The 21,903-nt window shown below is 40.8% G+C and overlaps 2 protein-coding genes across 16 annotated transcripts in view; both read left to right on the forward strand.

Moving 5' to 3' along the window:
• Positions 1–12,794, forward strand: part of ralgapb (Ral GTPase activating protein non-catalytic subunit beta) — a 29,381-nt gene extending 16,587 nt beyond the window's left edge. For 5 of the 12 annotated variants that reach the window (XM_034196389.1, XM_034196390.1, XM_034196393.1 and 2 more), the window contains 14 exons: positions 1,113–1,295; positions 1,448–1,596; positions 2,635–2,822; positions 2,932–3,035; positions 3,945–4,100; positions 4,853–5,062; positions 5,256–5,414; positions 5,666–5,834; positions 5,917–6,039; positions 6,727–6,863; positions 6,955–7,063; positions 7,368–7,446; positions 9,284–9,432; positions 10,764–10,957. In XM_034196389.1, coding sequence (XP_034052280.1) covers positions 1,113–1,295; positions 1,448–1,596; positions 2,635–2,822; positions 2,932–3,035; positions 3,945–4,100; positions 4,853–5,062; positions 5,256–5,414; positions 5,666–5,834; positions 5,917–6,039; positions 6,727–6,863; positions 6,955–7,063; positions 7,368–7,446; positions 9,284–9,432; positions 10,764–10,957 — 2,109 coding nt within the window. Of the gene's footprint in view, positions 1–1,112; positions 1,296–1,447; positions 1,597–2,634; positions 2,823–2,931; positions 3,036–3,944; positions 4,101–4,852; positions 5,063–5,255; positions 5,415–5,665; positions 5,835–5,916; positions 6,040–6,726; positions 6,864–6,954; positions 7,064–7,367; positions 7,447–9,283; positions 9,433–10,763 lie in introns of all 12 variants that reach the window. The other 7 variants (XM_034196398.1, XM_034196396.1, XM_034196397.1 and 4 more) reach the window with 3 other exon arrangements.
• Positions 12,795–17,446: 4,652 nt separating this feature from the next.
• The window catches only part of prex1 (phosphatidylinositol-3,4,5-trisphosphate-dependent Rac exchange factor 1), a 108,208-nt gene continuing 103,751 nt past the window's right edge, over positions 17,447–21,903 (forward strand). For 3 of the 4 annotated variants that reach the window (XM_034196321.1, XM_034196323.1, XM_034196322.1), the window contains exon 1: positions 17,447–17,836. In XM_034196321.1, the coding sequence (XP_034052212.1) occupies positions 17,693–17,836 (144 nt within the window). In that variant the 5' untranslated portion in view covers positions 17,447–17,692. The remainder of the gene's footprint in view (positions 17,837–21,903) is intronic. The other variant, XM_034196324.1, reaches the window with a different exon arrangement.

The following is a 21,903-nucleotide window of genomic DNA, read 5'->3' on the forward strand; positions in this document are numbered from 1 at the left end:
TACTAACATAACTACGCCTATATTGCGTACAGCGCCCATAAACTGGCGCACCCCCCCCCCCAAAATCAAGTTGAACTGCCCCAGCCCCAGTAAAAACCAGAGGTTTATGTGAAATTGTTATTTTTTTTTAAAATAATGGTTTGTGTGCAATTATAGGTTTTAATTTTGTATTAGTGTTCATTTAAAGTAAATCAAACTCCCAAAAAACGTATACAGCTTGTGTGTGTTTTTATTAACATTGGAATTTACTGTATAAGCAGCTTTAGAGAGCTCTCTCCTGAAAGACTGAGAGGCTCTGATAACTTCAATCTTGACTAGGGCAGCAAATTGGTCAGGGCCGGCCCTGACTTTACACAAGTATTTATCGTCTGAAAATAGCAAGAGGACATTCATACTCTGCAATCTAACACTTAATTAACTCCACCAAAAACCTGACATGACGACAACGAGTGTTTTTCAAAAACATAGATCGATGTGTGTGTCTGAGCCGCAGCGACACGGACTGATTCAGAGCGGGTCCTTCTGCTGTTGGTTCTGGACTGGTGGTGTTGTGTTGGTGGATAAAGCAGACTGCTCCGTGTTTGGACTCGCTGTGCCGCTGTCACGTCTGTTCCCTGATCTCTGCGTCACCGACCGATTTGATATTAAAGTGACAGAAAAAAGATAAAAAAACGTTATTGTCCAGCCGCGGCCGGAAGATCAGGAAGCAACGTTACTACGCTATAACCGATTATGTTCTGTCACTGCATCGATGCAGAATCGTCCACGTCCGCATCGCGATGCATCGTAGAAATGACTCAACACCCCTAATGTATGTACAATAAGTCAAATGTACAGTAATTGGCTGTAAATTCAAATATGTGACACTTGATGTTACATAAACTAGGGTTGCTGAGGAGCAGGGTGAGAAAAGGTCAAGGCAAAATTAAGACTTTATTTAAAATGAGCAAAAATGCTAATTCTATAAATACTGTAAAAAATAAATAAATACTGTACCAAATAATCGGACAATTGCTTAAGCATCAAGGCATACAAAAAACGTTACAGCTGCATTACATTAATCATTTTATATTGTAGCTTCAGTAATAAATGTTCCTGTATTTTCTACGCAGGTGAAGGTGGGAGTAGACTCTGCAGACCGTAAGCGGGCCGTCAGCTCTATATGTGGGTACATCGTGTACCAGTGCAGCCGTCCAGCTCCCCTCCAGTCCCGAGACCTCCACTCCATGATTGTAGCTGCCTTCCAGTTTCTCTGTGTGTGGCTCACAGAACACCCCGACATGCTGGATGAGAAGGTGAAGACTGAATTTAACATTTAAACATACAGAGAATTCCCATTTCTCTCAAATGAACAATTTAGAAATGATGCTAACATTTAGCCTCATTTATGTGGAAAGAAAACTCTTTGTCTGTGGTTCTGTCTATCATTTTTCTCTTTTTGCATCAGGATTGTCTGGTAGAGGTGTTGGAGATTGTGGAGCTGGGAATATCTGGCAGTAAGTCTCGACAGGAACTGGAAGTCCGACATAAAGGGGAGAAGGAGCACAACCCGGCCTCAATGAGGGTGAAGGATGCTGCGGAGGCCACTTTATCCTGGTGAGATTCCTCAAAAGACGATTACAGTATGGATCTGATTTGACGTTTTTTCAATATACTTAAGACACTGTGTACCACTCTATTTAATCGACATTTTCAAAGTGCTTTGGTTTAAAAAGGAAAACCTTTACTTGATTTATTGGATTATGTGTTTTGGAATCCAGTGTTAAGGCAAAGAACGTCTTTGCATATATCAAACTTTTGTAACTTTCATAAAACAGTAACCATTAACGCTCCATCGACTCTGTCAGGTTGACATCCAGACAGCAGTGTATTTGTATTAGACGCGTATCCTGATTTGAACCATGGTTGTTGACAAGCTAGCAGACAGATGTCTATTGTAGAGGAGCACATCCTCACTGCTAATGTTGCTTTGTATGCTAAATAGCTTGCAGAGCCCCATTATGTCAGTTGTCAATACAGTATATAGTATTTGTCATATTTAGATAATGATTATTTGTTATAATAGTCTTCAAATAGTTTTTTAGAATAGCTGTCATTGTTATGTCGTATTTTTTTTTTAAATTTACTTATGCTACTTACTCTTCTTTCTGTGTCTTTGTATGAACCACATATACCAAAGCAAATTCTTCATATGTGTAAACCTACTTGGTCATAAAAACTGGTTCTGATTATTTCCTTAAAACACTAAAAATATATCATCACAAAAGAACCACATTTAATCCAATAAATCCTCTAAATCACATTTTGAAGTATATATACACAATCTGTTAGGGTGATGACATCACAAATATGATGATTCAAATGTATAAAACATGAATTAAAATACTTCCTTTCAAAATTCATGTTATTAATAACACATCTGAATATCACGTTTTATTTTGTTTACAAAACATTTGCATTAAAAAAAGTAATGTTGTGCTTTCTGTCTTAGTATTTATTTTAAATGTTGTATTTGTTCTATTTTTCTGCTGATACAATGACCTAGTTTTGCTGAATTCCCACACAGATGGCTGTTAAATAAAGTTAAAATGGCTGACCCTCCCTGTTGACCCAGTTTTCTGTGGTGTCCCCTAGTATCATGCAGGTGTTGGGGGCCTTCCCCTCCCCCAGCGGGCCCGCCTCCACCTGCAGCCTGCTGAATGAAGACACCCTGATCCGCTACGCCAGACTCAGCGCCACGGGAGCCAGCAACTTCCGCTACTTCGTCCTGGACAACTCGGTCATCCTCGCCATGCTGGAGCAACCCCTCGGCAATGAGCAGAGTCAGTACCCTTTGACCTTACACCAGTTTATTGAGATATAGGATTGGTTAATATTTTATTGTACAAGCAGAGACTGTCATTAAAGTAAAATAAATGACTGTCTCCTCAGACCCGAGTCCATCAGTGACGGTTCTGATCCGAGGCACGGCAGGCAGACATGCCTGGACCATGCAGCTCTTCCACCAACCCAGAGGAGCTCGGGCCAATCAGAGGGTGAGAACTACCTGTAGTTTACTGCATCATGATAGACAACGTCACCAATACTAATCCAGGACTAAGAGATGCAACAATTGCTTATTTTTATCAGATTTCTTGTCTAACCTGCAAATTCCCTTTTTTTTTTTTGTTGCTGTAATTGACAGAATTTGAAATATAATTGACAGCATATACAAACTTTTGTGTAGCTGTTTTTGTTGGAAAATCTAATGTACTTGTGTGTTCTTTATAAAACAATTACACTTACATGTTCTGTAAAACTGCACCAAGTTAAACTTTCTCTCACTCTTACACATTTCAAAATATAATTGCTTCAAGGTCCCTTGAGAAATATAATCCAATGAAAATAAATCGCAGATTATCCTACCCTATCGAACAGGTTTACCTTCCCAAAATAAAGGACGTACAACATATTTATATAGAAAAACAGTACATTTTTCAAATGTTTCTTGCAGTGTGGGTAGTGTGTGCAAATAAACAATATCCAGCTGTTTTCATGTTACCGGCTTGGAGATAACTACTAACCAACGATACGTAGCCGGTGGAAAATAGGCAGTTCCCATTTTAATATACTTTCCTAATTTAGGACTGCTTCTTCTTCACTCATTCTATAGAGCTTCCATACTAACAGCATGGTTAGTATGTGTGGCTGTTACTGTCTGGGATGCCATGTTTGTGACATATACACATCATTCGGCACATGTTGGTACATTTGACCGCCAACAAATCTGAAATAGGACATTGGTGACTGATCGATTGCTGCAAGTCTATCAGAAATGTTGTTAAAATGACTGCTTGAGTGTTTCTGTTGTAAAAACTCCACATCTGTTCAGTTGATAACACAACCCCGCTCCATATATATATATATATATATATATCCATATATCCACTCCTCTCCTCCTGCAGCAGGTGTTTGTTCCAGAGGGCCGTCCAAAACCCAACAACGGTGTGGGCATCAAGTACAACGTGAAGCAGAGGCCCTTCCCCGAAGAGGTGGATAAGATTCCTCTGGTCAAAGCGGACGTCAGTATTCCTGACTTGGATGACATTGTCAGTAAAGAGGTGAGATCCGCTTCCTGCTGAACCATGTCATTGATATTGTATCCACATAATTGATCAATACAGGATTCTATTCTACTTCGGGCACAAGCTGAAACCAGTTTGATGTCATGGATATAAATACCACTATAGACTAAAGTGATCCCTCATATGATGTGTTATCATACAAACTCAGGTGGGTTGTATGGGCTGGCTGGATGAATCAAGAGCTACAAATGCTCTGATCAGTCATTTCCCACACGTGAGTTGTTGGAGAGATGACGTTTCACTTTGGTGTCTCTTGGGGGGGAAAAAGGGTCAAATCAACTGGTTTGGTGGAAGACATGCAATGATTTTAGATGATAACCCTAACCCTGTTTCTCAATCCAATTCAACAACCTTGCAATCATTTTAAGCTTTTAATGTAAAACCACAGTGTGAAAAGTGACAACAGAGATGAGTCAATACCACTTCTCAAAGATTAAAGCTTAGAAAATAGGGAATTTTTGCAGAGATATTGTACTTGGAAAAAACAGCTACTGCAACCTCAATCAAATCCAATATTCGATCGAGTTTACGGTAGTTGTTTTTTCCAATAAAATGTTTGATACTAATGTTTTAAAGCACGGGTGCACACTTCAGTGTTTGGACTGGGTCTTTATGGGTTAATGCTGAATGTATCCAATCAGGTGCCTTTCATGAGCAACAGCGTCTTTAAAACCATCTCAAAATCTGTCTTAAAATGTGGCCACCCCCTTCTTCTTCTTCTCCGTTAGCTGGAACTGCAACATGACAAGCTCCGGGCTCTGATGACAAAGCAGATGGAGTACGAGAACTCCCTGGAGCGACACAGCGAGGAGATCTGGAAGTCCAAGCCTTACCCCGACCCTCAGACGGACTGCAAACCCCCGTCCCCCGCGCAGGAGTTCCAAACAGCTCGCCTCTTCCTCTCACACTTCGGCTTTCTGTCTCTGGAGGCGCTCAAGGTCGGTACAGGATTGGCTGATGAGAAAAAAGTCCTCCGGCTACTAATACGTTACTTTTGCATTTTAACTCTATTTAAGGTTGTGGTCTATTGAAAATTATAGTGTTCTGTATGTATGTGTATATATATATACATTTATAGGATTGTTATTAGTGTTAATTTAGAATTTATGTTTATTTGTGTATTATTAATAGGAGCCCAACAACAGTCGTCTACCTCCTCATCTGATTGGCCTGGAGTCTTCGTTGCCCGGGTTTTTTGATGACATAAGCTACCTAGACCTGCTTCCATGCCGACCTTTTGACACCGTCTTTATTTTCTATGTGAGGGCTGGACAGAAAAGCAGCCCGGAGGTAAGGGGACTCGCAACGGATTAATTAAACAGTAAACTGTAAATGACCGGGACGTTAGGCAAATATTTTCATAACATTATTTTTGGCTGACATTTGTATCCAATTCTACTTTCATTAAGTACATTCAACCATGAGAAAACAAAGTCAAAAGTTAAAATATGACTTTCTGCTGCCCTTTTCATTACTTTTAATTGAAATTAGGCACCGTGAAAACGTGCAGATGTTTACACTAAGTATTTGGTACATTTCAGATCCTGAGGAATGTGGAGTCGTCGTCCAGCGTCCAACCCCACTTCTTGGAGTTCCTGCTGTCCTTGGGCTGGCCTGTGGACGTGGGACGCCACCCGGGCTGGACGGGACACCTGGACACCAGCTGGTCCCTGAACTCCTGCTCCGACAGCACTGATTTCCAACAAACGGGTAATGCACATAATTGCCATTTATCTATATGTTGGATTTTTGCAGTAACTAAGACAATGCTAACTTTTTGTTGACACTGTAGAGGACGCAGCTACTCCCGAGGACACAGGAGGCTCCATGTTCAACGGGGAGAAGAAAGTGTTGTACTATGCTGATGCTCTGACAGAGATTGCCTTCGTTGTTCCTTCGTTATCGGAAAGTTCTGGTCAGTATTCACTACTACTTTGCGTATTGGCATTAAAACATGTTAGAATAAAAAAGCAAAATCTGAAGAAACACCAACCAACTCAGTAAAGAACTTGAAATGTTGACTATATTTGATTATTTTACAGTATTGACTTCATAGTTTGCCTTATGGTTTAAATGATTGTCAATATCAACACATATAAGCATTTTGGAAAGATATGGAGGATGAAAAATGCTTAAAAAGAAAGGTAAATTACATCATTTGAGGATGTTGACCACCTGTTGTTTCTAGGAACGGCCAAATGGTTCGTCACTTCGAACGTTGGGGATGCTAGGAATTGTGGGACAGCATTATCTGCTTTCCTTTCGTAAAGATAGTCCAGTGTATCCTATACTAAAGGAGATTATATAGGAAGCATTGAAGCTTCTTTCCTTATCATTTATGTATTCAAACAGATCATATAATGGCAGCCACTTAGATAACGTTTTTTTTAATCTTTTGCACAATAAAAAAAAAATGCACCTACCTAACTAGGATAGGTAGATAGGACAGGTAGATAGGACAGGTAGATAGGATAGGTAGATAGGACAGGTAGATAGGACAGGTAGATAGGACAGGTAGATAGGACAGGTAGATAGGACAGTGTGGGATATCAAATAAACAAGAGTTGACAGAGCTGCTGTTTGTTCCCTTGATGTTCCCCAGAGGAGTCGTCGGTGCACAGCGACTCCACCGTGGAGGCGGACACTAACGCAGACATCGTGCCCGGGTCACTCAAACAACCCAATCTCACACTGGAGCTGTTCCCCAACCATTCAGAAAACCTGGAGTCTGCCAAAAAGGTAGTATTAGTGTATCTGAACTATATACTGATAAGAATGTCTAGTTGCTTTATGTTGCTTAAACTCACTGTGTTTTGTGCTATTTCTGCAGCTGAGTCCTTTGGTGAAGTCGAAGAGGTCGTCCACTGGAAAGTCTTTCCCACCTCTGGGTCCCGAGACCAAGGTGTTTGTGGTCTGGGTGGAGCGCTTCGATGATATCGGTAGGAAAAAACTCTTCTTCCTACATTTTTCATATTGTTTGATCATTATTGTTATATACATGTAATACATTGTAGTACAATGTGGATAGTTGTACTTCTTTTGTTTATACAAATATTTTTATTTTTATTTTATAGTGGAGCAACTGTTATGCAATACAATTTTTTAAATATAAAATAATTAACTCAAACATATTGCAAAACAAATAGGCTCTGTAGCCTTACAATGTGCCTGTATAAAAACACATTTCTTAAGTGTATGGCTAATGGATCAAGTGACATGAACGTCATTGTGTTTGTGTTTTAGAGAACTTCCCTCTGTCTGACCTCTTGGCGGAAACCAGCACGGGCTTGGAGGGGAGCATGAGCAACAGCACTTCCTGCAGGTATACAGACGCTCGCAAACACAACACTTTGCAGACAGAAAGGAGAACATATGGTTTCTGAATTGGTTTCTGCCAGGTGTAAAATAAGTAAAGAAAAAAAAGCATTTCCGCAAAAACACACTGTGTGTACATGCAGGATAAGAAACAAAGAGTGCAGAACAGGAAGTACATGCAGTGTGTGCAGAAGAAGGAAGTGTGAAGTAGCTTTGAAAACGATTCCGTTTTTGTGAAACATGAATAATATGTAGGTTGTTTTAGTTAAGCTTTTTAAGGTTGAGATACAATGCAACTTTAAAGACGTTTAGGGTGCATTCACACCTAATAGTCCGCTTCTGGTGCGCACCAGACCACAGTTTGTTACATTGTTTCATTTTTCAGAAGGTTCGGTTTGCGTTCACACCTTCTTATTATACATCCATGGTTCACACGGGCAAAACTCAAACGGACTATACACTTTAAAACACAAGTCATGTGCTCGGAAATGCTGTTCAACCATTGGTCAGACATTAAGGGGGTAAAAACGCAAATCACGGCAATTTCTACCGGAGCCTCCGCCATGGAGCATCGGCACTTTCGGCAGGTTATTCTCATGCTGCTGTTAGTCTGGAGATCAACAGACACTAGCGGCCCGCGCATATGATTATATAATCAGACAACGTCCGTTAAAAAACATTATAACACATATAATGAGAGCCGTTCTGCAGTAAGGAGGGGCGTTTCACCGACGACAGGCGTTCTTACTTTTATGTAGGCCTAGCTGACGGAGCATTTTTACTTTACACGACACTGTTCAACACTTAATTCCGCTTCACTCTTTAACTAAACAACCTGTCTTGAAAGACTCTTTCGCTGAAGATTTGTGAAGATATCCGCGTTCTTGTGACTCGTAAATACTACGCTTCCTATGTTTTGGAGCGGACTGCGTTCACACCAGCAATGAACCGCTCCAGAGTTCGCAAGCAAGCGTTCCGAGACCACCTATTTTAGCGGACCAGAGTCCGGTTGTTTATTTCACTTCAGAGGTTTCGGACTGCGTTCACACCGACCCAAATGAACCGCACCAAGCGGCTAAACGCACCAGGGTTCGATTCAACCGGACTATACAAGGCTGGTGTGAATGCACCCTTAGACTTTAAATAATTACATTGAAATGACCTAGGACCACAGTCCACAAACCTCAGACTGAATTAACTGGACTGAGAACTCAAGGGCTCCCTCTACTTAAAATCCAAAGGGGTTTTTCCATTCCATTTTGGAATGTTGCAGGAAATAAGATCTGTGGCAAACACAGGTTTATTGTACTTGGATGTTTTGTTCAGCAGTCAAATCTCCACATATTAACACCACGTTAATGCAATCTCTAGAAGTAAAAAGCTAACGTTAGGCTATAACCGACCGTACTACATCACGTCACCACTGCTAAGCTACTGTAAAGGCAGATCGTCTTTGGCATGACGACGTTTGGTCGTCTCATTTAGCCACTTGTTGTCAGATATTCAACAATGGGGTATTCACTGATATATTTTATGTGGTAAAACAAAACTTGAAAATCTCTTGAGCTTGTGTCACCAGACCTTATTTCAGGCATCTAACCAAAAACATTTTCAAAAGACCATTGACTGAAGTGGAGGAATGCTAACTTATATCCGGGTTTTAAGACTTATTCCTGCACCACTCTATTGTTTTTGAATGTGGAGTGTTACTATATTAGCACCTTAGTCAAGAAACATGTTCCTTGCAAGTATAAATAGTATTGGCATTGGGTTTTGTATCGTCTCAAACGTTATTCTTCATGAAGTTATCGTCCATCATCGCCCTGTAATTTCCCCTGCTGCAGGTCAGGGTTACTGGAAAAGGACGTTCCTCTGATCTTCATCCAACCTCTGAAGACGGGACTCTTCAGGATGCGGCTGCATGGAGCTGTGGGTAAATTCGGCATGGTGATTCCCCTGGTGGACGGCATGGTGGTCAGCCGCAGAGCACTAGGTAACCATTCTCTTTATCTATCTCTAACGTGTTTTTTTTAATCCCAACATTAACTTGAGCCAGCATATACGAGCTTCTGTCGGTAAATTCAACTGAAAAAGCCTTTGGAAATGTTATTGGTCAGCAATAGTTGGTTAATAATAAGTTCAAAATGTTACAGCATTCATATCCCCTATGCTGGAACAAACATTTACCATGAAAAAGCCATTCCATGCATGTCATTTAATTTGTTGCCAGCAGATGGCAAAGTTGGACGCTTTTTTAAAGAAGCCTTATTGCGTTTTCCCTTTCCTATAGCAGCGTGTTCTATAGCTTTGTGGCAATCCAAAAGTTCCCTTCAGAGAGTATCTCTCCCACACACTCCACCCCTGCCTGAAACAGCTCCATTGGAAGCCTTTGTCTCCGTCACTTAATGACATTGCTATACAACACTCGCACAGCAGTTGACCAATCACAACAGAGAAGCACTTTTTGAACATTAAAGCATGTTAAAATGTCACAGTAGAAGCACAAAATACACACATGAACCAGAAATAAGCATCATTTGTCCTTTTTAATGTGTTTGCTTGCTTTTAAAAACACTACAGGGTGTCCACTGTCCGCGGGGTCTTAAAAAGTATTAAAAGTTGATAAATTAATTTAGCGAAAATGAAGGCTATTAAAAAGTATTAAACGGCATTTTCCAAGGTATTACATTTTGTAGCTTGTTTTCAATAAGTATATAAATGGTCCAAAGAGGTTGTATTCTACAGTGTGCCTGAATGTAATCATTGCGTAGGTGTGTAGTGTGATTCTGTGTAGTTTATTGATGGCATCCCGTTGGATTTGACGTCATCTGAACAGGACATCGCACGCTCACTGCTTGATAGCGCGAAGGCCCGTTTACGCCGGCTGTTAAACAACATCGTTATGGGGAAATGCAAGTTTGCGTCCAAATGGTTGGAAGATAAGGAGGAAGGACAATCAATACTGAATATAGTCAATGTGTCGCCAATGTAACCGGTTAAAACTCCAAGTGGCGATGAGGTCTTAAAATGTATGGAAAGGGTCTTAAAAGGTATTACATTTGACTTCAGGATTCCTGCTTATACCCTGCACTAATATACACAAATACAAATATGTCTATATACATATGAACCTTGTCCTTCAGTTAAAGCAGTTACAAAAGTGTTTAAATGTTATGCTTGACTCCTTTTATCTTACGTGGCTGTAAATATTCATGGTCGTCATAGGATTCATCTATTTCCTGAAATTGCTGTTGTACACGGTTTCAAAAATGTTTGACTACCTTGTGCTGATGAGCTCCCGTTTCCTCCTCCTCCTCTTCTCAGGGTTCCTCGTGCGGCAAACGGTCATCAACGTGTGCCGACGGAAGCGTCTGGAAAGTGACTTGTACAACCCGCCTCACGTGCGGCGGAAGCAGAAAATAACTGAGATAGTCCAGCGTTACCGCAACAAGCAGCTGGAGCCGGAGTTTTACACCTCGCTCTTCCACGAGGTGGGGGAGGAAAAGCCTCACCTCTAACCTCCCCCAGCCCTGTCCTAACACTGGCTCACAAGCGCACATTACAGCATACACACACATACACTCTCTCGTCCTATACTCATACACCATTTACTGTGCGTGCATACACTCACACACACCACACGCAGATCTTTATATTTATACTGTACTGTTTGTTATTTATATGACTACATATATCAACACTGTCTGCCTTTGACTCCGAGAGCAAAGTGTCAAAAACCCAAGCCACGTCGGGAAAAGCTGCATTTCTCTGTCGCAGCCTCTCATTGAAGATGAAGCTCAACAGTGACTTTCTCTCCCCCCCCCACCATTTAGAATCATGCTTCGTGGCAAAAAAGAGTCCCTGCTTGTCTTTAACTGCAATAGTTACACTGTCGACCTTTCTGAAATTGTAAAAAAGTTTGTCCTCTAAACCCTGTGATGAAATTGATTTTCACGATGCTTTGGTAATACAGAGTTGTGTCCCAAAATCTGCATATCTGGTTTTGTTTTAATCAAACAGATTCACAGCTGGATTTCTCTCCAAGGAGATGCACACGTTATAAAACATTTTTCATCTCCTGCTGCTTTAAGGCAAGTGGCTTCACGAAGGGATTGAAAGCATTAACCCTTCGTCTAATGTTACAACACATTGTCATTTAACATGCAGACACCGGCTGAAGTCTTCCTCACACATCGGGCCAAGCACATAAGATTTTCTTTATATATTTGTATTTGGTTTCTAGGACTCTTACGTTGCCATTTTTGACAACTACGCCGTCTCATTCATCCCATCTCACAACCTACTGCAGTGTGTGTGTGTGGTCACATGTATGCTTGTTCAGCCAGTCGATTCATACACACTACAAGGAGTCATAGTGACCCCCATAAAAACTCCATTTGGGCTAGACATAACCCTAGAACTGCTTTACTCTTGTTCTAATTATAATGAATTTAGTTACAGAAACTCCTTCATTTTGCACATATTTTTTGCAGGGCTAATTCAAAATGACCACACAGATATTTTATCACAGTTAAACTGTCCTGCTCCTCCAAACAAATCTATAGTGATCTCTTCAGAGGCCAACTTACTCACTGCAGCTATTTGTGTTATACATAGCTTGCATTTTGGCTTATTATGTAATTAAAGCAATTTTTTTCACTCAAACCCAATATTTAAATGTTTTGGCAACAGAAATGTGCAGTTTAGCCTTCACACGTTTTCTTCTTTATTTGCTTCACGTTTTTTCCGTTGACTCACTGTACTTTAGTTTTGATTCAAGCCCTCTTCACTGTCTGCCTGTAACAATGTGAATTTATTTATCACAGCGATGGAACAGGGCAAACTCCTCTTTGTTATATTGGAAAGTCTTAATGCACTGAGCACATTTTATGTTGATTCTTTCTATTCCCATTGGTTACCTTTCATGTCCTTTTTGTACTTTTGTGCAGTTTGAAAGAAAACCCTGCTGAAGGAAGAGTTTTATCTTGTGAAATACGAATGAAGACGAGGCGTCGTGGAGTTTTTAACCTGTCATGTCTAACTGTGTGACTCACTTTCTATGACGGTGCTTTGCGCACATGCCTTTTTTTGGAAGGAAAAAGTAACATTGCTTCGAAGAAACCACATACAATCAGTCATACATGCTAGTTACTCCTCCATATTTAAAGATTTGCCATGTACAGAAGCGGAGGATAAATATGTAAATATATGATAGTGTAAGGCATTTAAAAGTTGTCTGTTGCATTCCTCATCTGAGATTGCGAGAAATTATGTATGTATGCAATTATGTGTGGGAGCATCACAATGGGTATTGAATGTAACATGCATCGATTAAAACTATTATTGACATTTTAATTTCTGCCATTCCTAATATTTCACTTTTTGTTCACAGGATTGCTTTGAATTGTTTTTATTGATAATCTTTTCCCCTCCAGAGGCAACTTATGCTCTATATTAAGACATACATCTAAATAACTTGTAATAATTGCAGCAAAAATTCAAAAGATTACAAGGCAGATATTTCAGTTGCTCTATTATGAATATTCGCAGCACAATTAAAGTGGATGTGGCCCAAGGCATTAAGGCTTATCTGTGAGTGCAGTGAAATAAGCAGGATGTTCCCTTTATAAAAACAACCAACTGCTCTTGGTCGAGACCTGTGCCAAAACTTGCCATCATGCCCTCAAGCTTATTAATTCTTAACTGACATTGTTGCAGCCTTTATGCATCCCTTTCGGCTACACCAAGAACAGGTGGCATATTTAGTTTAACCTGTTAAACGCCGAGCCTGTTTTTCAGGTTTCAGGCTCGAAAATGACATTCCCAGAACAAATGACTAACTTCACTTCTAAAAAGGTTTATATGAATAATTGTTGTTATCAAAGCAAGGTTACATCTGTGAGTTGGATGTAGAAGTGTCAGAATCAATATAGATTTTTCTGTGTCAGAGTAAATTCAGATGGAACATAGCAAAAAAATGTAAATTCCTGTCTCCGCCTAAAGAAAACCCATTACTTATAGTGAAGACCAACCTTGAATGATGGGTTAGTAGCCTAAAAGCTTTAGGAATCCAAAGTATAACATAATAAGTACCCTGTATCAAGATTGAGGCAAAACAAGTGACATTTGACCTTTTTACAGAGGTTTATGAAAATAAAGTCCAGGCGGAATATGCTTTGGGCACATTTGGTTCCATCAGTGCCATTTGACCTTTTTCAGGTACCAGACTATAAAAATCATTGCATTACATTGAATCATCACTATAGGTATTCATTCCACCCAAAACAAAAAAATATTTTTTTAAATATATATATTTTTTTTAAATATTTTTTTTTTAAATATATTTGTGTGTGTGTAAGTGTAGGTGTGTATGTGTAGGTGTGTATGTGTAAGTGTAGCTGTGTGGGTATGTGTAGGTGTGTATGTGTAAGTGTAGCTGTGTGTGTATGTAACTGTACCAACAGGTACAATAAAACTACACTGTAGGTCATTGTGTGTAAGTGTACTTGCACAATAAAAAAAAAACGGAAACATAGTTAACATTTGACTCCAACTGGGGCAGATTTATTTCAAATATTTTACCAACACACTATAGGCATGTAAAACCAATGTACTATACAATAAAACCACACTGTAAGTATGTAAAAACAACAAATATTTTACCAACACACTATACAATAAAATCACACTAGGTATATCAAAATAAACACTCGCAAAACGTTATACCTACCTGAACTTTATACCTGAATGTTCCAGTATTTAGGTCATGCCACTCCCTGAAACAGTTCTTTTTTTACAGTGGCACTTCCTGCAGTACACAGGTGTCTTCACAATTTTGAGTCCAGCATCTAGGCACCTCCTGCAGTTCTTCCTGACCTTGGTGGCATCTTCCCCATAATACTCGGGCATGCATGTGAGTGGTGGAGGAGGGGTTGGTGGAGGTGCAGGGCCTTCAGCAGGGCCTTCAGCAAACTCCAACAATTCTGCAGCAAACTGCTCCCTGAAAGTATTCTGGGTGTGTGGCTTTGTCCTGCTGGGGTCACTCCTCATCTAACAAATGTGGAAAAACAAAGAGATTAGATTAATTCACTGGCTTATACTTATAGGATAATATTGGACTATAAATGAATAATATTACACCAAATAAATAAGTAAACACATGTATATATTCATTCACTGGCCATTCATTTAGAAAATGTAACTCCAAAAAGACAAGTAACACTATTTAGCATTTTGCCTAATCATTCCTGTAGCTTCTTGGCTAAGCTAGCACTGTGACGCAGTTCCACCAAACACATAAATAATATATAAAAACAGAGAGATTACATACCTTTCCCGTGGTGGAAGTTCAACATCCGAGTCACTACTGTCCGGATCCAGGTCTGGCTGGAGGAGATCTTCATCATCCGACGAAGAGTCATCTGGTATGATCATAGCCCCGCGATCGTCAGCTAGCATCTCTAGCACCTGCTCGCCTCGGTGGTGAAGTTCTCCCTTCTGGCTGCGTAATGCGTAATGGAGCCGGAGCGGGTGTAGTTTATACTACGCAGGATCATATCTTTGGAACCCATTGGTCGATTTGGGTGATTTACACCTTTTCTGAATCGTTAGAGCCAATATAATCGAGTGACAGTTAGTAAATCCCGCTAAACACTTACGTCAAGTAGAGAGAGGTTTGCGTAAACAGCACGTGAGACAGCATTAGCTCGGGACTGCGAAACTTTATACCTACTCTGCTGCCATGAATGTAATGATAGATTATCAGGAACAATTCTAAAGTGACTAATAGACATTGGATTAACCGTAAGCAGCGTTTGTATTCCCTTGAACACGAGCTTTGATCACAAAACAGCAACGGTAAGACATAATTATTGTTATGGTTTTGAAAACTGTTGTTTTTTTCTTCTCTGTTCTGGCTGCTAGCTCAGTGAGTTTGTGTCCTACAGTGATGATACTTATAACACAATAATCTGTGGAGTATCAGATTTCAGATGATATGTAGTTTGTGCAGAACATATGAAGTTTTAAAGATCATTTTTGCTTGTTAGCACCGGAAGTAGCATCTGCCCGTTTTAGCTAAGGGCTAATGCTAACGCTTCTTGTGAGACTTGTGTTTTGTTTCGGTAAAAATGGTTCGTATCGTCAGTTAGCTGAGATTCTTCTCGTTAATCTGGTATAACACATTAATAGGTTTTTAAATATTAAGATGCCCTGAGACCAGGGCCGCCCCTCCCTACAGGCCAATCACGCAGGCTGCATGGGGCCCCGCCTTGCGCAGGGGGCCCCGCCCAGAGGGCCTCAGCTGCTGTGCTCAGTTCTCCGCTCAGTTCTCCGCGCACCCCCCGCGAGAGTGAGAGGTGACAAGGGGAGCACGTGTGTAACCCAACACCGTTGCAATGAATCGACATCTGACCAATCACGGCTTTGATACGGCCACTAGTGCAGGTGAAGAGATGTCGGTGAAAAGACAGTTTCAGTCCGGGGCAAGCAAGAGGGGGAAAAAAACAAAACTTGAAGAAACTAGAGCATCACTCGAAGGTGGGTTATTGTATGAGTCAAATGTACAACTTGTGAATGTTGTATAAGTCAAATTGCCAATTGTCATATTAAAACATCAGCTGCAATTCAGGACATTAAGAAGGCAGTCTCTGCATAGCATACAGGCTAATGGAGTTGCAGTTATTTCCAGCATTCTTTATTTACCATTTATTCAAGTATGTTATGCCTTTTATCTGCTAATGTACAGGAGGAAGAGTGATACACTGTCTGTTTAGTTGGCTTACATAACAGTTAAAGTTTGCAGCCTAAAAAACATGGAGCATTTTTTCCCCTTTTATTCATTTGTATGTCTATTTGCACATTTCATGGTGACGCTCAACCTCTCCCCTTAAGGCAAGGCAAGGCAAGTTTATTTATATAGCACCTTTCAACACAAGGCAATTCAAGGTGCTTTACCCGCCGGCGGGGACCTTCGGGCTTGAAAAAATTGAAAACATACCATGGGAAATCTTAATTCAACAACAACAAAAAATACAGACGACACATGTCAGTGCTATATCTTATAATAAATGAAAGTGGATTATAGACCGAATCGTTTCTAAAAGTTAGTTTTGATCACATTACTACCTGTGCTCATTCTACCACCTTAAGTCGCACTTCTGGCTTTATCCACCAGAGGGCGCCTTCCTCTTAAATGTACCAGCCCGTGCTCGCTACAGGTGAGGCTGCTATTGTGACAGGTAGGGGGCAACATATTTAGCTAAATTACTCAATTAACACAACTGTTCATAAATATGCGTGACACTTAATTCAAATACGTACTTTTAAAAAGTTTTGGTACGTTTTTCAGACTTTCTGATATGTATTTATGTGTAGTTGCTAGCATGTATTGCATTTCACCAATAAGGGGGGATGTTAACATTTGAGACTTTTCAATGCCTTTTTCACACTGCATATCATTAGCCCTGGGCTAGCAGCTAACCTAGCCTAGGGAAAGCAGTGTGACAAGTATTTCAGAGGTGTCTTTACTTATAACAGTAGGCTATGTTCATTTAACATTATATATAAAAGATTAAAGGTAGCCTAAGTTACTTTGTTTACTGCAATAGGTAATTTAATTGAATCTTTTATTTCATGTTTTATTATATTTATATGAACGTATAGTTTGTTTAAGGCATTTCCCTAGTAGGCTAAGCATGAAGAAGAAGTTGAGTTTAGTTGTCATCAGTGGTGGAAATACATTCACTCAAGTTTTGCACAAGTACTATTTTGACATACTAGTACTTCACTTGAGTATTTCCAAATGCTACTTCTAGTCCACTACATTTTGGAGGCAAATATTGTACCTTTTACTACAGTCCATTTATTTAACACGCCTGTTTACTGTTGACATATCATTGTTCATGCAGTTCAGTAACTGTTGTTGAAAGTTCTGTTTGTTTGTGTGCTCCTTCACAGCAGAAGTGAGCTGTGGCCCATGTGTCTCTGCTCTGGGTCCCTCCTCCTCCCCTCCAGCCTCTCTGCAGTCTGATCGCTCCGCAGCTCTCAGCTGCTCACACAGCCAGTCTCTCCGCTTGTTGTTTGGCACTTTTAGTGAACTTTATCTCCTGTGTGACCGGTGCAATCCTCATCACTACTTGTGAGGGGCTTTGGAAAACTTGCCCTTGAACGATGGACTGAAGCAACAACTCGACAAAGTGTGGATACTTAGTGAAATAAGAGCATTTCTGTAGAGAGCGACCTTTCTTACCATCATGGAAGAGGACGACGGGCATCACGAGAACGGTATCCACGCCACCAAGGACTCGGACCGACAGCAGCGGCTCCGGCTTTGTGTTTTAAATGAAATGCTCAACACCGAGAGGGATTATGTTCGGATATTGCTTTTCCTTCAGTCGGTAAGTTTGACATTACCTTTCACGCTGCTTTGGGTCACGTTCCGCTTTCACCTACACGGGTAAAACATTACGCCAAACCCGACTCGTAAATCTTTCAATTCAAGTTTACTGTCTCATTGAACAACAATACACGCTGCATTAGAACATTGGTGACATTTTATAACATGACAGACTTTACACTTTAATTCGGCGTATGTACAGAACATTAATTGGCACGCTTTGCAGAATAAAATCTACTTTTATATTACCCCCTGCTGTAGTTTACAGGCTGGGCATGACACTAAATTAACAGAAATTCGTATTGGGGGTTTGGCGATACGTTCTATACACATACGAGTTTTTGCTGGATATGTTAACTCTTGTTATTGTTTTATAAAAACAGGCAAAGCTGTGGTTTATAGGTTGTTTTGCGGCACTTTTTGTTATTCACTCAGACTTTTATTGACAGCTGTATTCTAACTGGGCAGCCTGCTGGATATGCTGCATGTTTCTAAACAAATGTGTAGTAATGTCAGAAACAAATTCATTGGAAGATTGGCTACAGTTTAAGCTTTTCAACATGGGCATGACTGCTGGAGGGCATCATTCACACCTCTCCATTGTGTGTTAAAGCACACGTTCAAAACGATTAAAGGAGAGCTCAATCCAAATACATCGATATTCATGAGCATTCAACACTGCCACACCTCCTTTTTCCCCATACAGAGATAAGGAACCATTTCAGCACTGCTACTTAATCACTCATTGTAGGCTATATCAGCTGCTTTATGAATGAACATCCTGGTAACATTACACGCTCCAATTCAGACACCAACACACTGCAGATGGCTCCCACCTGCAGGAAACTATTACTCTTCACCGTGTCATTTTTCGTTTGTTTTCCTCTTCCTTGCCTTGTCATGTTTGTTATATGCAGGTGGCTGCTGCTTTCCGCTGAGACTAAGTTAGCTTGAGATGAACTCCAAATTGGCCGTATTTAATGTGACAGCAATATAGGGACTTTATGATGATTCTTTATTGGCTGCTGTCGGAACATCTCTTCCTTTGTTGCCCCCTTTGTAACAAGGTCAAAAGTCAGGGTCAGCTTCTAAACACTTAAGGATTCAAAGCTCTTTTTACCCGCTTTGACACCCTGCTTAAAAGGTTGGTGTGGATTGAGATCATTTGTACGTGTTATTTCTTGAGGTTATGCAAATCATTCTATACATTTTCCGAATTCAACATCTTGCAACTGCTTGTTCCCTCTTTCTCTCGTGCGGTCACGCGTTAAGGAACTTCCTCAAAGTTCTTGAAATAAGTCCGTACCTTTCTGCAAACAGTAGCCTTGTGTCAAACAGATACTAAATTATCACTTCAAGTCAGAGAAGAAAGCACTACTTTTGCCAGATTACACCCACTTAACGCAGATGATTCATGCAACTGAAGCCTAAACTCGTTTACTGATTTGAGTTCTACAAAACTTGGGGGGCCAAACTGTGGCACTGCTTCCTTTCTCGGTTACACAAGAAGCAGACGAGGCTTATCTTCTGTTACAAGACAGACCAGGCAGCAGAGGAACACGCTTTGACCTCCTCTCCCCCCCAAACTCAGTTCCTGATGATAAAGACAAAGCCCCCGATGCTTTATCAGAGGGGTCTGGGAGCTTTTTCTTGTGAACATCTGAAAGCTGCCAGTCCCCTCCACTGTGCCCCCCCCCCCCCCCCAATCATCACATCAATTGGCATGTCTTGATTCAAGCCATACGGTGTGTGGCCCCAGGGGAGTCAGGCTTGAGAGAACCTCTGTTATCACCGGGGTCTTTGCATAGAATGGCCTTTTATACACACAATGCTGCATTTACATGGAGGGGCAAGATGAGTCTTTGTATTCATCAAGGAGGTTATGTCTTTGGTTTAGTTTGTTAGTTAGTCAGCTGGATTCTGGAAAAATGAAACCATGGGAAATGAACAATCGGTCAAATGTTGGAGCCGATCAGATACATAAAGCGGATGCAAGCATTATTTTTCACATAGTCATTGAGGTCTGCTCTCTTCCCCTTCTAGATTCTCTTGTTATGATGAAGCTCAAGTGGTAAACTGATGATTTCAAATCTTGCGCATTCACAGTTTGATGAGAAAGGCTTCTCTCCGGCATTCCGTACAAACCCTATTTGGTGAAAAACGAAACGAATATCCTCTTATGTGCTTTTGCTCTGTGGTGTTTAAATGAGTGGATTGACGTTGTTGATGTATCATCTTGTTAACAAGTGTTTCTGTAGACATGAGATTGCCCTCATTACTACCCATGTTCCCGTATGGGCGCATACTGTGTGAATAAGTCTTGATGCCAAAGCCTGCTGCCCTGTATTCATGTACCCTATATGAGAAGACTTCCAATGGCATCATTCCAAAACCCACTGATAACCATACATTGTGGCATTAAGGGCTAACGGCTTGGATTTCTAAAAGAGCACATGCAGAGAACAGAAACATCAGTTCTCTCCACAGACCCCAATCCTCTGCAAATCCCCCCCCCCCATGCTCCATGTCTAGGGTCCAGCTGAGCCTGCTCCCCTTCCCACAGTGGGAGCCGAGGCTTTGTCACCATGCAGCTCACTGGTGTTGATAAGGGGAGTCTGGCTGTGGGAGCTCACAGCATATGGTTTCAATGAAGATATATGGTGGTTCAGGGCGGGGGTAGGTGGGTAAGGGGTGTGTTGCCTCAGGCTGTGATGGGGAATGAAAAGTGAGAGTCGTTATAGAGAAGAATCAGATTGTTCATTAAGGGGTCATTTGTGTTTCAAACAGAAATGCAACAATATGTTCCTTAATAGAACAGAAAAGGAATCGGCAATTACTTACTGCAGTATTCTTATGGCAAGATTGGGAGAACATGTTGTTTTAAAGGTCCTAAGCATGGAGGACTCCAATCTGTTTGGTATCATATTGAAAGTAATCATTTTTGGTTTTGGATTGACCAAACAAGACATTTAAAGACATCACGTTGGACTTTGAAACTGGGAGTTTTAACTATTTTCTGACAATTTGTACAAAACCAATAACTGATTAACCTATAAAATAATCGTCAGTTGACTCGATAAAGAAAACCAACCTTATTGCTTCCCTAGTTTTTTTGTTTATATTTGAGTGTCTGCTTTTTTCGAAACCTGCCTTGCTTAGTGTATGTATCTCATACATATCCCAGAATGCTTAACAACAGCACACAGAGAATGTTCTGATTTCTGTGGGATACCATAGGAAGCCAAACCGTGGGAGGGGTTTTACCCATTCAAGAAAAGTGAAGTTACATTTCTCTGGAACATCCACCACAACATGACATACTGCGGTTTACATCACTGACACATTTCTGCCTTCACACCGGACATGTCTATATATAAAAGTAGAAATACCGTATCATATTTTGATGGACTCATCATTGTCTTTCTTATCTGCAGCCACCTGACAGTCCTCATCTTTACAGGGTTTGTTCCCCCAACGTCCAGAATAGAAATTGAACAGTGGCAGATAGAATGGCAGCTCGCTCTTTTACGACCCACATCACTCTCTGTTTGCCTTATCACTGATATCTTTTCCACTTCCCTTTGTGCTCTTCCACAACCTCCTGGCTCTTTAGCCCCCCGTCCAGAATCACTTCTCAATCGCAATGATTGCAAATGACACGCGAAAGACATGGTTATCCGGCTTTGGAATCTCAGCCATTCTGCATGTCACTCATCCCATGGCGATTAACAGCAAGCCTATCCAACGTGCTGCAGGGAAGCATGTTGGGAGGAGGAGAGGTGAGAAGGGGGTTGGGGGTGTGAAAGGAGGGATTAGAGGGATTCATTTGGCTCTATAGTATCATTGTGGATCTCTGGATCTATTGCCTATTTGAGGTAAAGAGGAAGCAGTCCAAATCAAACAAGATGATTCCTTTTCTATTCCAGGTTTACGGTGATAAGTGCCCAGTTTTTGTTGCAGCTAATTCCCTTGTTTGTGTCTAAAATTGATCATCTCTCAGCGCCATAGATTAGAGGGGATTTTCTTCAGGGTAGCACTTTGTTGATTTAATCCGCGCAACTGGATTTC

This window comes from Gymnodraco acuticeps, unplaced genomic scaffold, assembly GCF_902827175.1.
Source record: "Gymnodraco acuticeps unplaced genomic scaffold, fGymAcu1.1, whole genome shotgun sequence".
Taxonomy (NCBI): Eukaryota; Metazoa; Chordata; class Actinopteri; order Perciformes; family Bathydraconidae; genus Gymnodraco; species Gymnodraco acuticeps.